The sequence below is a fragment of the Dipodomys ordii genome, unplaced genomic scaffold (assembly GCF_000151885.1).
Source record: "Dipodomys ordii isolate 6190 unplaced genomic scaffold, Dord_2.0 Scaffold16, whole genome shotgun sequence".
Classification (NCBI taxonomy): Eukaryota; Metazoa; Chordata; class Mammalia; order Rodentia; family Heteromyidae; genus Dipodomys; species Dipodomys ordii.
This window is the reverse complement of record NW_012267232.1, coordinates 5,734,019-5,749,571: the sequence shown is the minus strand read 5'-3', so window position 1 is coordinate 5,749,571 and position 15,553 is coordinate 5,734,019. Positions and strand designations below refer to the sequence as shown.

The 15,553-nt window shown below is 40.2% G+C and overlaps 1 protein-coding gene across 1 annotated transcript in view; it reads right to left on the bottom strand.

The window, feature by feature from the left end:
* Sav1 (salvador family WW domain containing protein 1) overlaps nt 1-15,503 on the bottom strand; it is a 21,734-nt gene extending 6,231 nt beyond the window's left edge. The window contains exons 1-3 of the mRNA XM_013012359.1: nt 15,035-15,503; nt 11,843-12,286; nt 1,432-1,702 (exon numbers count right to left, since the gene is read on the bottom strand). Coding sequence (XP_012867813.1) covers nt 1,432-1,702; nt 11,843-12,286; nt 15,035-15,128 — 809 coding nt within the window. The 5' untranslated portion in view covers nt 15,129-15,503. The remainder of the gene's footprint in view (nt 1-1,431; nt 1,703-11,842; nt 12,287-15,034) is intronic.
* Between the last annotated feature and the right edge of the window lie 50 nt (nt 15,504-15,553).

The following is a 15,553-nucleotide window of genomic DNA, read 5'->3' as shown; positions in this document are numbered from 1 at the left end:
TAAGCAAAAAGAAAAAAGCCAGAAGTGGCGCTGTGGCTCAAGTGGTACAGTGCTAGCCTTGAGCTGAAGAGCTGAGGGACAGCACTCAGGCCTAGAGTTCAGACCCCACGACTGGACCAAAAAAAAAAAAAAATGCTATAATGATGTAAGGTTAATGATGATAAACAGAAAAATAAATTCCCAAATCTAGCTATTAGAACCACAAAGATTTCTCTATCTGGTGACAGCAAACCATAAACAAGAAATTTGGTTCTTTTAAGGCAGGATAATCTCAGTTGTTCATGAACACTGAGTGCTACTACATAGAATCATCCGACAAAACTGATTTTCAGTGTTGAATCAATAAATCCAAATATATAAAATAATCATGATAAAGCTTAATCTTCTAGGTAATAATTCTAATTTTTTTCATGATTCTGAAAAATTATTCACTAGAATGAAAATCTGCATGACAGCTGATAGAAAGCAGTATCTATTAACATGCTGATTATATTTTTCCCATTTTTAATCTGACAGCTCAGTTAAGCCCAAATACAGTTAACATGAAATAGTTGCCACTTTATTACTAAATTATGTTAATTTTACATTACTTTGAAATCCAATATATATATTTTACACTTTTTTTTTTTGCCAGTTCTTGGCTTGAACTCAGGGCCTAGGCACTGTCCCTGAGCTTCTTTTTCTCAAGGCTAGCACTCTATCACTTAAGCCACAGGGCCACTTGAGGCTTTTGCTGTTTCTGTGGTACTGAGGAATCAAACCCAGGGTTTCATGCATGTTAGGCAAGCACTCTATCACTAAGCCTCATTCCCAGCCCATATTAACAGCATTTCATTCATATTTCAAATGCTCAATATCCTTTTATGACAACTTGTTATAGTATTAGCACAAACCAGATCCTACTATCAATCAAAACAGCCCAAAGAATCACTGCATATTTATTAAACAGTTCTACAAATTTTTGTTCAAGTTCCAATTTTCACTTTCTTATCTGGGACATTAAGCAAGAGAACATGAAATCATGTCTGAAGATGAATAAAAACACCAAGATTTATAGTTTGAAAATATATTTTGACTTTGTAGAAGGTGGACATAAATTATTTATAGGAATTAATATGAAGCGGCAAATATTTCACTTATTTCAATTTCTGGGTATCAATAACAAAAGGATTCTCTGGAATATAGAATCTGATCATAAGAACAATGATCTTGTTTGTCAGGTTATTGAAAAATAAATACTTTTCAAGCTTTTAAATTATTGAGGTCATTCATTACTAAAAGTAAAGCCAGATGTAAGTGTTACAAATTTTGAGAAATAAGAATTCAAAATCCCAAGATCAGAATACTTTTCTTTTTGAAGAAAAATACTAGTCCAAAACTTAACACAAGATACTCTCAAAACAAAAGTTGAAAATAAAGTCAATATTCTACCTAGGAGCACAGGGATGCCTGTATTGAGCCTTTTTATTCGTGTGATCTACATAATAGGTTCCAAACTCTGATGACTCAACTCTTTCCCATCCAGGAGGGAGTCCTTCTCGTTCTAGAGGATGGCTCCAGTGAGTTGTATTTGTGTTGTGATCAATATAGTATTTTCTCCCTCTCATTGTCCAGTCCACAGACCAGCCAGGAGGAAGAGGTAAATCTTCAGATCCATGGTTAGTTAAATTCCCTAAAGATGTAGCAGCAACTCTTCCAATACCTAATGAGAAAAAAAGGGAAAGAGAACAAGTACTCAGTTGTCTCTTCTGAAAAGTTGTTGGGTTATGATAAAACATCCCATAAAATTAATTATTTTTATTTAATTACAAAAAGAGGGAAAATCTAGACTTTCAAATTAGTGCTGGTTTGGATTTGTTTAAAGCTTCCATCTCCAGGCCACACAAACACTTACTTAGTAGTAAAGCTACTTAATTATGTATACTGCTAAAAGGAAAACTGAAACTCTCACCTCATTCAAGATTTAAGATTTGACATTTCATCTAAAAAAAAGCAAAAATGAATTTGTAAAACCATTCCCAGTTGATATTCTCTTTAAACATAACTGGCTTTGCCCTAGTTTATCAAGGTAAGCTTATCAATGTAGCAGGTTATAAACTCAACATATAAAAATTATCAAGTAGCTATATACTATCAATCAACTGGAAATAAGTTATTGGCATAACAAGTTGTTGAAATAAGCCATTCATATCGGCTCCAAAAATATTTACATATAAATCTAACAAAATGTGAGGAAACTACATGCTGAAATGACAGAACACTGGTAAAAGAATGAAGACCCAACATAGGGAACTTGTCAATTTTCCTGAAAAGATCTTTAATGTTTAAGGTTTAACTTCAATCAAAATTACATGACTTTTTGTTGACTTAGATTTTAATAAACAAGCAGACTCTAAATTGTATACCAAGACACAACAGAACTCGAGTTCTTTTAAAAAGACTAAAGTTGACTTCACAGCTTCCTGTTAAGCTACAGTAATCAAGGAAATATGGTATTACCAAAAGAACAGACAAATAGATCAATGGAAAAGAAAACCAGGAACACACAACATATGAAGTAAACATTTCTGCAAAGGTGAAAAAAGAAATTGGTGAAGGACAATTTTTCAACAAATGGTATTAGAACAATTGGACATCTATATTCAAAAATTTTAATCACAACTTTCACATCCCTCATTCTTTTATAAATAATTCAAAATAGGTCATACTCTAAATACGAAACTTCTTTTTTTTGGTAGGTCACGGGGCTTGAACTCTGGGCCTAGGTGCTGTCTATCAGCTTTTTAGCTCAAGGCAAGCACTCTACCACTTGAACCACAGTGCCACTTCAGGTTTATTTGGAGACAAGAGTCTCATGGAGTTTCTTGCTGGGGCTTGCTTCAAACTGCCATCCTCAGATCTCAGTGTCCTGAGTGGCTAGGATTACAGGTGTGAGCCACCGGCGCCCGGCTAAATGCAAAACTTTTAAAAGATAAAACAGACACCTTTTATGTCCTTAGATTGTGCAATGCATTTTTTGTGGAGGTTGATTGTTTTTGAGACAAGGCCTCATTATTTAGCCCAGGCTGACTGAACTCATAATCCTTCTGCCTCAGCCTCCTGAGTAGTCAAAAAGATATTAACTACAATGCTAAATGTTAAATTCATGAAGGAAAAATATTGGTAACCTGGACTTCATCAAAATGTAAATCATTTTCCCTGTGAAAGATATCATAAAGAGAAAGAAAAGCTAAAATTGGGAGAAAATATCTTCAGATCACATGTTAAAGAAAGAGCTTTAATCTAGGCTGTAGAAGGAATTTTCAGAACTCACCATGAAAGGGCTGGGAAGGTGGCTCAGTGGTAGAGCGGTTGCCTTGCATGCCTGAGGCCCTGGGTTCGATTCCTCAGCACCACATACGCAAAAAGAAAAAAGCCGGAAGTGGCGCTGTGGCTCAAGTGGTAGAGCACTAGCCTTGAGCTGAAGAGCTGAGGGACAGCGCCCAGGCCCAGAGTTCAGGCCCCATGACCGGACCCAAAAAAAAAAAAGAACTCAACATGAAGAACAGCTTTTTCTTTTATTTTGGGTCCGGTCGTGGGGCCTGAACTCTGGGCCTAGGCACTATCCCTCAGCTCTTCAGCTCAAGGCTAGCGCTCTACCACCTGAGCCACAGCGCCACTTCCGGCTTTTTTTTTCTTTTTGTTTATGTGGTGCTGAGGAATCGAACCCAGGGCCTCAGGCATGCAAAGCAAGCACTCTACCACTAAGCCACCTTCCCAGCCCAGCTTTTTCTTTTTCTATTACTATCTTTAAGTAGCTGTACAGAGTTGCCATTTAACAAAGCAGTTTATGAATACAATGCCTCCCCTTTTCAACATTCTCACCCATCCCTCCCAACCCAGCCCCTCCCTCATTTTTCTTAATTTTATAGGCTATACATTGATTCTTCACAGCATTCTCACCCCTTCTCCTCTTCATAGTAGCTTTTTTTGTTTTTGGTTGGTCGTGGGGCTTCAACTCTGGGACTGGCATAACAGCTTTTTTAATGAGCAAAATAGTTTAACAGGGACCCCCCCCCTGCAAAGAAGATATATTAGCTCAGAGGAAAATGAAAATTAAGATATGAAATAACAACATATATCTCTGAAAATAGCCAACAAAACCTGACAATTTAAGTTCTGAGCACTGCAGCTGAGAACTCTCATACATGGCAATAGGGATATAGCAATCCTGTTCCTAAATGATTACCATAGAGAAATGAAAATTCATGTGGATATTTGTAGTGATTATCTAACTGCCAACCCAATAAGCCTTCAACAAAACATATAAACAAGCTATAGTACAACTACACAGAGAAATCTTTTCAGGAAAAACCAGAAATTTATTATTATTACATAGATGAATTTCAAAGGCTATTTATAAAAGAAGACAGTCTCAAATGGCTTTTTTTTCTCAGTAATAGGGCTTGAACTCAGGGCCTGGGCATGATCCTTGAGTTTTTCTACTCAAGGCTAACACTCTATCACTTCAAGCTACAGCTCCCATTCCAGTTTTCTGGTGGTTGATTGGGGATAAAAGTCTCTCATGGATTTTCCTGCCTGGACTGGCTTCAAACGAAGATTCTCAGATCTCAGCCCTGAATAGCTGAGTATAGGCATAAACCATTGGCACCTGGCTCAGATGGCTATTTAAATGTACGATTACATTTATATGAAACAGTTGGGAAGACAAAACTTAAAGACAATCCCTGGCTAAGAGAAGCCAAAGGTGGCTTAGAAGCTAGCCTAGGGCAAGTTTTTGGCATTGATGAAAATGTTCAAACTGCCAGGTGCTTGTGGTTTCAGCTCCTACCTGTAATCCTAGCTACTCAGGAGCGTGAGATCTAAGGATCATGGTTCAAAGCCAGCCAAAGCAGGAAAGGTTTCAGATTCTTATCTCCAATTAGCTACAAAAAAGGCTGGAAATGAAGCTGTGGTTAAAGTGGTTGGTACACAGCACTAGCACCAAGCAAGAAAGCGAAGGGATGGTGTCCAGGCCTGAATTCAAGCTCCAGTATCAGCATCAAAGGGTTCAAATTCTGACACTGCTTGGCATTACGTTCATATGTATGTATTTGTGTATGTATGTATGTCAAAACTTAAAACCATGTATGTATCTTTTTTAATGTTATGTTTACTTTATTTAAGAAATAGTCTATATAAAGTTACTCTCACACAAGAATATTAGGGTAGGGCTGGAAAGGTGGCTCAGTGGTAGAGCGCTTGCCTTGCATGCCTGAGGCCCTGGGTTCGATTCCTCAGCACCACATAAGCAAAAAAAAAAAAAAAAGCCGGAAGTGGCGCTTTGGCTCAAGTGGTAAAGCGCTAGCCTTGAGCTGAAGAGCTGAGGGACAGCGCCCAGGCCCAGAGTTCAGGCCCCACGACCGGACCCAAAAAAAAAAAAATAAAAAGAATATTAGGGTAACACAATCAGTGGCTTTAAAAAAGCCACTTACTTAGTTACTAAGTGTATAGATTAGAGACAAATGCTGTGCCCAGTAACGTTTTCCTTGTCACTTTGTGTGATATCTTTATTGTATCATTACTTGGTAAAATTTCTTTCTTGTATGAAGCCTTACTGTAATGAGCCTCCATTGCCTTCCCTGAAGGAAGTTATTTTTCTAGGCCTTGTGCATCCTGATCCAGCCACATCCAATTCCTTGATGTTCTCAAGTCCTACAGTCACTGGCTCTATTCAGCCTCCCCGAACATTCTTCCCTTCAGGTAGCTGTTTGGCTCATTCTCTCTTCCTTATTAAGTCTTTTATCAAATGTCTCAACAAGATTTATTCTTACTACTTATGCCCCAGATTCTACTTACTTTATTTTTCCTGTGGTGATAGTTCAGCAAAGACACAAACAAGAAACAATCTCACACAGACACACGTAAGAATCTATACCATCTGTCTGACACATAAACTAGAAACCATCTATTAATTTATCAGAAAACTGACTTTAAAACATTTGAGGTAGTGGACATACGGCTTAAGTGATAGAGCACCAGCCTTCAGTAAAAAGGCAAAGGAGAGCACAAGGCCCAGAGTTCAGCATTAGCACAAAAGGAGAAAAAATTATTATCAATTCCCACACAGCCATTTAAAAAACAATTTAGGAGAAAGAACTGAGATAATTCTATATGTAAAGAAATCTGAGGCTGGGAAGGTGGCTCAGTTGTAGAGTGCTTGCCTTGAATGCATGAGGCCCTGGGTTCGAATCCTCAGCACCACTATAAGCAGAAAAAAAAATCTGAGATAAATTAAGAGAATATACAAGCCAATAAATTAAGAGAATATACAAGCCAGAATGTATTAACACATTTAGATACCAATCATCAATAGAACAAGAACCTTTACTTATATGATTATATAACACTTAAATTTTTGTAATAACATTTTTAAAAACTTGACCCAAGCTGGATGTGCTGAGACTCATGCCTGTAATCCCAGCTACTTGGGACAGAGACAGGAGACAGCAGGTTCAAGGGCAAAGTTGGTAGCTCTCTCCTGTTATCTTCAGTACTTAGGAGGCTGAGATCTGGGGCTTGAGGTTCAAAGCCAGCCTGAGCAAGATAATCCATGAGACTCGTATCTCTAGCTAACTACCAAAAATCCAGAGTGAAGCTGTGTCTCAAGTGCTAGAGTGCCAGCCTTGAGTGGAAAAGGTTAAGGGACAGCACCTGGGCCCTGAGTTCAAGCCCCAGTATCTGCATATGCACAGAGATACACATCCAAATCCACTCACCCCTCCCCCACATACACACAGCTTAAGATGGTAATTTTATGTACACATATATCTTATACTTAGGTTTTCACAAAAACAAAGAACACAAAATAGAAGCCTGTGAATCTTACATTTAAATTACACTATAAATTCACAATGTTTCCAAAAAGTAAAACTGGTATCTTAGATAACATGTTGACTGAAAGCATTAATCTACCTAGGCTTAGTAAAAGTACACATATATGATTCCCCAAATACTGCTTTTCTTTACTGAACCAGTGGTCCTTGAATAAATTGTTAATTCCAGGTTTGACAACCAGAAATACATAAAAGGAATCTAGAACCTCTAATCACTGAGTCACATTAGAAAACAAAGATCAAAGTGAACCAGCCAATTATAATGAGGTTCCAAAAAAAAAAATGAGGTTCCAATATCCAAAGGAACAGTTTAAGCATCAAAATGAACTGCCATAGCAATTGACTGAAACATAAATCCTAAGATCTGCAAGTTTACCTTGGGAAACCTTCTCAATATGTAGATATTAATAAAAGAATCCCACATATATAGGTATTCCCTCTTCTAGCAGGTAAAGCAAAATCCACCTGTCCTTCTTTACAGTTAAGTTAGTAACTCCATTCCAAAGAACAGTGTGTGGAAAGGGGAAAATAGTAACGTTATAGTAGAGAAACCTGACAAAGTTTAATGATACAATAACCATCTCTGTCATAAAAAATGTTTTAAACACCTGAGTAATTAGCCTAGACCAGGAAGACTATGGAAATATGATAAATAAAATAAAACAGAAAGTGCAAAAAGATTAAGTTCAAATAAAACTTCAAGTTAAAAGCAAAACATAAAGCTACCTCAAACTAAAGACTCCTCACTAACAGAGGACTGGTGGGACTGACCTGTTATCAATCCTAGCTATTCACAAGGCTGAAATTCACAGGACCAAAATTCAAAACCAGTCTGGGCAAAAATACCTGTGAGACTATCTCCAAAAACCACCCAGCAAAAGTAGGACTGGGCTGGGCGCCAGTGGCTCACTCCTATAATCCTAGCTACTCAGGAGGCTGAGTTCTGAGGATCACGGTTCAAAGCCAGCCCGGGCAGGAAACTCTGTGAGACTCATCTCCAATAAACCACTAGAAAACCAGAAGTGGTGCTGTGGCTCAAGCAACAGAGCCTTGATCTGAAGAGCTGAGGGACAGTGCCCAGGCCCAGAGTTCAGGCCCCACGACCAACAAAAAAAAAAATAGGGCTGGAGGCTCAATGGTAGAGCACCAGCCTGGTAAGCAAGCAGAGCATGTATGAAGCTCAGAGTTCAACCCCCAACACTGGGAACAAAACAAAAAACAAAAAAATCAGACAAAACAAAGCTCATCACTTACCTTTAGAAGTGGCTAGGACACTACTTTATTATACTGAAAAATAGCAAATAAAGGGGAAAAAACTAACTACATTAGTTAGATAAATGTTTTCATAATTCCAATAAGAAGAAGCTACATGCTAGGTGCCAGTGGCTCAATCCTATAATCCTAGTTATTCAGGGAGCTGAGATCTGAGGATCGTGGTTCAAAGCCAGCCCAGGCAGGAAAGTCCCGGCAAAGACTCTTATCTCTAATTAACTACTGAGAAACCAGAAGTGGAACTGTAGCTCAAAGTGACAGGGTGCTAGCCTTGAGCAAAAGAGCTCAGGGACAATGCCAAGACCCAAGTCAAGCTTCATGAAAAGAGAGAGAGAGAGAGAGGAGAGAGACAGAGGAGAGAGACAGAGCGAGGGGGGGAGAGGGAGGGAGAGAGGGAGAGAGGGAGAGAGGGAGAGAGGGAGAGAGAGAGAGAGGATGGCTCAGCGGTAGAGTGCTTGCATGAGGCCCTGGGTTCAATTCCGCAGCACCACATAAGCAGAAAAAGCTCAAAGTGGTGGCTCAAGTGGTAGAGCCCTAGCCTTGAGCTGAAGAGCTGAGGGACAGTGCCCAGGCCCAGAGTTCAGGCCCCACAGCCAAAAAAAAGAAAAGAAAAGAGAGAGAGAGGAGAGAGAGAGAGAGAGAGGAAGAGAGGGAGGGAGGGAGAGGGGGGAGGGAGGGAAGGGAGGAGGGGGAAAAGAGGGGAGGGAGGGAGAAAAGAAGGAAGAGGGGGAGGGAGAGAGGGATTATGAGCGGGAGGGGGATGAGAGGAGGAGGAGGAAGAGGAATGACCGAATTCAAGTAACACAATTTTCAACATGTAATGAAATCAGCCATCTAGTCAATGATCATTGCCAAAACCAATAACAAAGGGCTGATGGAGAACTTGATGGGCTGACATGAGACATCCAATCAATCTTAACATCGAGAAATCAGTCATATGTCACCAGAAATGATGCAATAAAACGTACATACCACCTTTCAAGTTCTTTTCAGCAAAAAGGTTCTATGAAGCAGTATTATCACTACCAATTCAGAGATAAGGAAAAAAAGTTTTCAGTCATTTTACCAAAGGCCACATAGATAGTATAAGAGTAAAGAACAAGTATATTACTAACCATGTAATATGAAGACAAGATCAACTGTAACTTTTAAAGAAAACTAGGACCACCAACAATAAGCTACCAATCTTTAACTAAAATGAGTATGGAAAAATAAAAACTTTAATTTTTAAATAATAATATATATATAATAAAAAAATCATTCCCGTAATTTCAATTACTCCCAGAAAAGATTAAATGGCATTCAAACACAATCCTTAAAATATCCATTTTCATTATTTATCTCTGTGAATATATTAAAACATTCACAAGCTAATTAACTACATTTCCCAAAGATAGATAAAGTATTACTTTGTTTCTACCAAGTTTTCACTAAATAGGACTTCAAAGAACTTAATCTCATATATCCAGGCAAGTAACCATGAGATCTATATTTGTAAATAAAGCTCAAAAATTATGTTTTCCAAGGTTTAAACTGCTTACACAGGATAAAAAAGAGCCTAGAACTCTATTGAAGTAATAGATACTAAGCATCACAGCCTTTGTTATAATCAGGATGTTGACAAAGGGAACTAAGTATTGAACCAAGCCAACTGTTTTTTCCTCTTCCTCTGCCAAATATAGATAAAGCTGTGTCTCTCCAGAGATGACCAACTTCTTTTCAAAAATTAATTTATGCATTTACTACAGTAAACAGAAATCCAGTATTGTTTATAAAACCAAGATACTTCCCATTTTGATTTTTATGATTTCTTTCATAATCTTTAAATAATACTGTTACCTAAAATTGCCACTTCTGATTTTCAGATAGGTAATTGGAGATAAGAGCCTTACAGCCTTTCCTGCCTGGGCAGCTTTGAATCACATCCTCAGATCTCAGCCTCCTGAGTAGCTAGGATTACAGGCATGAGCCACCAGCACCCTGGTATCTACATGCCAATAAACAAAAACAAAACCTTGCTACTTCAATGTCCCAAGACACAAGGTCAGTTTTTATAAAATAAGATGCTCCTCCACACTATTCTCCAAATTCCAAACCTTCGGTGATACATTTGTTACCAAACCCACAAATGTCATTTTCCTTTCAAAAACCATCTTAGACATGCCTTTTCATCTCCATCATCAGGTATCTGCAATCCTCCTTTCTCTAAGGATCTATCTATATTAAATATTGCTAGAATCTCTAAACACTTTCATAAAATCACTTGCCTTCTTGAAATGCAACAACGCTTCTGCTTAAGTCAAGCTTCAGCTTGTTGTTGGACCACAAATCTCCATTTTTATCTTACATCTTATTTCTTCAAGCTAGGTCATTACACAGTCCTTAATTTATTTTCACCAGGCTATTCCCAATTTTCCATCTAAAATGTCTTTCTTTTACCCTGTAATCTAAATTCCAAGCTCAAATCATAGTTCTAGTCCTACCTCCTGAATGAATAACTCTTCTAAGTGTTCAGCCTACACAGATCTCTCTCCTGATTCGCTCTCAGTTACAATTAGTACCACAATTTCCACCATTAGACATTCTGTGATTATTGTGTATATATTGGTTTTGTGATTAGATACATAAGGTATTCCAAGAAAATAATAGACACATAATACTAAATGAATTCAAGTTTTCTATAGTCAAAAACCTCATGTTCCTACTTGCAATTAGATGAGCTAAAAGGGACATCTATCTCACTTTTTAAAAAATATTTATCTTGTCAAATTTAAACCTTACAATTGAATAGGTAGAAAAAATCAGATAAGAAAGTTTAATTTTCAGTTTGTGTTAATTTATCTAATATAAGGAATAGAGCATAACTGTAACATTCCTCTAATCTCTTCTCCTCCTCATAGTATTGTCTCCAAGTCAAAAGATCAGAAAAGCAGAATTTTTGGGGGGGAGTCTAGTCATGGGGCCTGAACTCTGGGCCTGGGCGCTGTCCCTCAGCTCTTTAGCTCAAGGCTAGCGCTCTACACTTGAGCCACAGCTCCACTTCAGGCTTTTTTCTTTTTGCTTATGTGGTGCTGAGGAATCAAACCCAGGGCCTCATGCATACAAGCGCTCTATCACTGAGCCACCTTCCCAGACAGAAAAGCAGATTTTAAATTAGATGATTAATACATTTGTCTATTACGAGAACCAATAAGACATATTCAATACATAATTAGCCACTTGATAATCAATCTGACTGAAAAGTTACATTTAGAGAAATAGTGCAAGATTACTAAGTAATGTAGTTGCCCATAGCATACTGTGCTTACCCAATTCTTCCCGTTCTTTCTTCCTTTCCCAAGTTTAAGTCCAATCCTCTGAAGAACCTTCCCATTCTAACAAACCTAAATCTAAATTCAATCCAATTAGAGACACTAATTCTCCATGCAATGAGGGCTCATAATGTTAATAGTCTAGATGTCATTAAGGTAGGTGACAATTTTATGTAACTTGAGTTAATGGAAGAATTCTGTCATTCAGTGTAACTACTTACAAAAAGGCTTACACAAGACTGGTAAAATAGAAAATAGAAAAAAAAAATCTCTAACATTATTTGTTGGTTTCCCAAGAAAAAGTATCATCAATAAATGTATAAACTATTTTTATGTATAAATCAATAAATATAAACTAAGGTATCAGTTATAATGTCAAGTTACCCGAAGCATGCCTCCCCTGATTCTGTGGCAGTCTTTGGAAAAGATCATGATTGTACTCATAATATCTGTAGTCTTCATGTGCACGTTCACCAAGTGGCCGCCTTCTTTGACCATCAAAAAAACTATCTGAATAATAATACCGAGAACTGGAGTCTCCATTTTCAACAGCAAAATTAACTTCTGTTAAAAATGATTGAGAGGAGCCATACTCCCGAGGGACATCTGCTAGACTCCTGGCAAGATAGGAAGGTGCAGATAATCTGTTGCTTTCTCTTCTCAGTATTTCATGAGGTGTTCTTTGAATGGGAGTTCTTAGGAAACTCTGATTTCTTGATACTAGTCCATCTCCAGAAGCTGAAAAGGCATTAGAGTTTGAATCTGGAAGACAGATATCAGTTCGTCTTGGAATTGTTGGGCCATGTCGAATGAATGATGGCATGAGATCTGTAATAAAACACAGTAAAGTCATCATTTTAATAAATACTAAATATAACTTCTCTAAAGTTGCTTACTTATATCTGCCACACCAAAATCAAAATATCTAATGGACTGAAGAAAACATACTTACAAATTTTCATTTAAGAAAGGATTTTGAGTAAGATTTTCCCAAATAAATTTACAATTCGCACAAATGTGCTATATGTAAGCTCAACCAGAATCAATATGATGCAACGTCAATTAGCTTATTTATAAATGAACTACATCAATTAATGTGTAGGCATGTGTGCATGTATGTGCGTGCCTAGACACTAGAACTTGAACTTCAGAACCTAGCTTGGTTTTTGTGCTCACTCTACCATTTGAACCACATGTCCACTTATAGCTTTTTTCTGGTTAACTAAAGATAGAAGTCTCAAAGACTTTTCTTTCTAATCTGGCTTCCAATTGCAGTCTTCAGATCTCAGCCTCCTGAGTAGCTAGGATTACAAGCACGAGCCCCAAGTGCCTGACACTAATGTGTAAAAATAGAAAATAATCTAATACATCAATTCATAGTAATCAGCAATAATATAGAATAGTTTTGTTGTTTTCACTTTACTTTAGAAAGTGCCCCCAAATCCTTCTTCATACAAACACAACTTCAAATAGAAAATACTTCTTCCTAAATATGTAAAGGTATATTTCTTTGAAAAAATTTTAAAGTTAGTAATTGACTTTTGGGATTAATTACTAGCATTGATACAGTAATCAAAACTGGAAAGCCTGGGCTGGGAAGGTGGCTCAGTGGTAGAGCGCTTGCCTTGCATGCACGAGGCCCTGGGTTCCATTCCTCAGCACCACATAATGCAAAAAGAAAAAAGCCAGAAGTGGCACTGTGGCTCAAGTGGTAGAGTGCTAGCCTTGAGCTGAAGAGCTGAGGGACAGTGCCCAGGCCCAGAGTTCAGGCCCCATGACCAGAGCCCCCCCCCAAAAAAACTGGAAAGCCTAATATTTAGTTATGAAATTTAAAATTAAGAGATCTCATTTCAAAGAGGCACATGAATACTGAATGAGATTTTTTTTTAATGACAAATCGGTGACTATGGCTTCTCTAAAAACAAATTATTACTGGGTGCCAATGGCTCATATCTGTAATATTAGCTACTCCATAAGCTAAGATCTTAGGATCACAGTTCAAAGCCAGTTCAGAGCCCATGAGACTCTTACCTCCAATTAAATACCAAAAAGCTGAGAGTGGAGCTGTGGATCAAGTGGTAGAATGCAAGCCTTCACGTTAAGAGCAAAGGATCAGTACCCTGGCCTGACTTCAAGCCCCAGAACTGGTAGACAAGCACATATGAGCGTGCACACACACACAGTTATAATTCAAAACAGAATGTAACAGCTTTCTGGATATAGCAGTACTGAACTCAGAGACAATAGATTATAGGCATTCTTGAGTATGAAGCTCATTAATTTACTTAAGTAATGCTATAGGCACTCAATAATAAGCTTCAGCAGCCAACACTAAACAACAGTACTGGAATAAATACAGCGCAACACTTGACATAAAATAATGCATCAGTTAATTTAACAATTTGATGTTTTTTCAGGATTTCAATTACAGAATTTATCAGTCATGGCTTCAACTAACTTTATTTGCAGCAGAAAAACAACTACCACTTAAAAATGCCTAAAAAAAAAAAAAAAAAGACCATGCCGGGCAGAAAGAAAACCAGCTGTTAAAAACAGCGTTTTAAAAAGTTTCAAGTTTCTGACAGAACGGGTCTGATACACTTTGTTGAAAACACTAAACCTACAATAAACCTAGAAAGCTGAGGATGTGGTGATAATGGAAAACTATGCTCTCCACCCCTTTTTCTGTGCGATCTTGGGCAAAGACTAGAACTTCTGCGAGCAGCCTTCCCAATTACAAAATGAGGTAATGCTTAAGTCACAAGGTTACGACTTGCTTCCAAGAAGGAAACTTACACAAAGAGCCCAGCTCGCAGGAACCAAGACCAAAACATCAGGCTCTCCCCGTCCCAAATACCCCGAACGCTTTACAACATTAAAATGACAAGAAATCTGGGTCGAAAATCAAGAGTCAAAAACATTTCGAAAGGCTGGAGGAGTTTCCTCCCAGTGAAGGGGGAGGGGGGACGGACTTCTGGGTAACTTCCCAGAAGTTGGCAAAAGCAGCCCGAGGTTGGATCCTCTGCCTGGCTGGAATCTACCCTGGGATCGGGTACGGGTTCGTGCGGTCTGGGATCTACGGGCGTCCCCGGGCTTCGGGTCGGCTGCCACCGCTGGTCACGGTCTCAGATCGGCGTGCGCGACCGGACGAGGAGTTGGGTGCGTGCTTCCCCCTCCTCGGGGCACCGGGCGAGGGACGCCCGCAATGTTTGCGAACGGAGAACCCGGGGCTGTGCCCGGGCCTCGCGGTTTACTCCTGCAGCACCGGGGAGTGGGGATGCCATCGATCCCCTGGACTCCTTACTCGCAGCCTGGCCAGGCGTGAACACTTGGGGCCGTGGTGGCTGTTGTTTTTAGGGGTGAAGCGGAAGGGTGCTACCCCGTTTCCTACGCCCTTTCGATCAAACGACACTTGGAGCACAGGAAGAAGCAAAGAACATCTACTTCCCAGGAACCCAGGAGGAAGACGCTCCCCAGCCTCCCCCCTCCGCCCTCCCTCCCACCGACGGGGTCCCCGCCGTCCCCCCCCCCCGCGCCAGTCCCAGGTGCGGGCGCGCCCCGCCGCGCGACACTCACTCCGCAGCAGCGGCGACGTCTCCTTCTTCACGTATTTGCCCTGCACCTCGGCCGGCTTGGACACCTCGGTTTTGGTCTTCTTGCGGGACAGCATCCTTCCCGACGAGGCCCGAGGCCGCACCGAGGGGGCCTCCTCAGGGCTCCGCGCCAGGCGCCGGCCAACGCCGCCACCTTCCGCCGGCGCCGCCTTCGCTCCCGAGCCGCCGCCGCCGCCGCCGCCGCCGCTTCTCCGCAGCTCGGGGTCGCCCGCAGGGACAGCCGCATGTTCAAGGCGCTAAGCGCGCCGGCCGCTACTCGGTCGCACGTCCGTTCCGTCCCGAAAGTCGGCTCGCTCCGCGACGGTGCCCCGGGACGCGGTGAGGCGAGGCCGAACACATCCGGCCAGGGCCATGGTGCGCCGCGGGCCGCGGAGTAACCGCTACTGCCGCCGCCGCCGCCTACGTCCCGTAAACTTTCCCCGCGCCGCTGGGAATTCTGGGAAACTCGACGCTGCGCCGGGCGCCGCCCCTCCCCCGACCC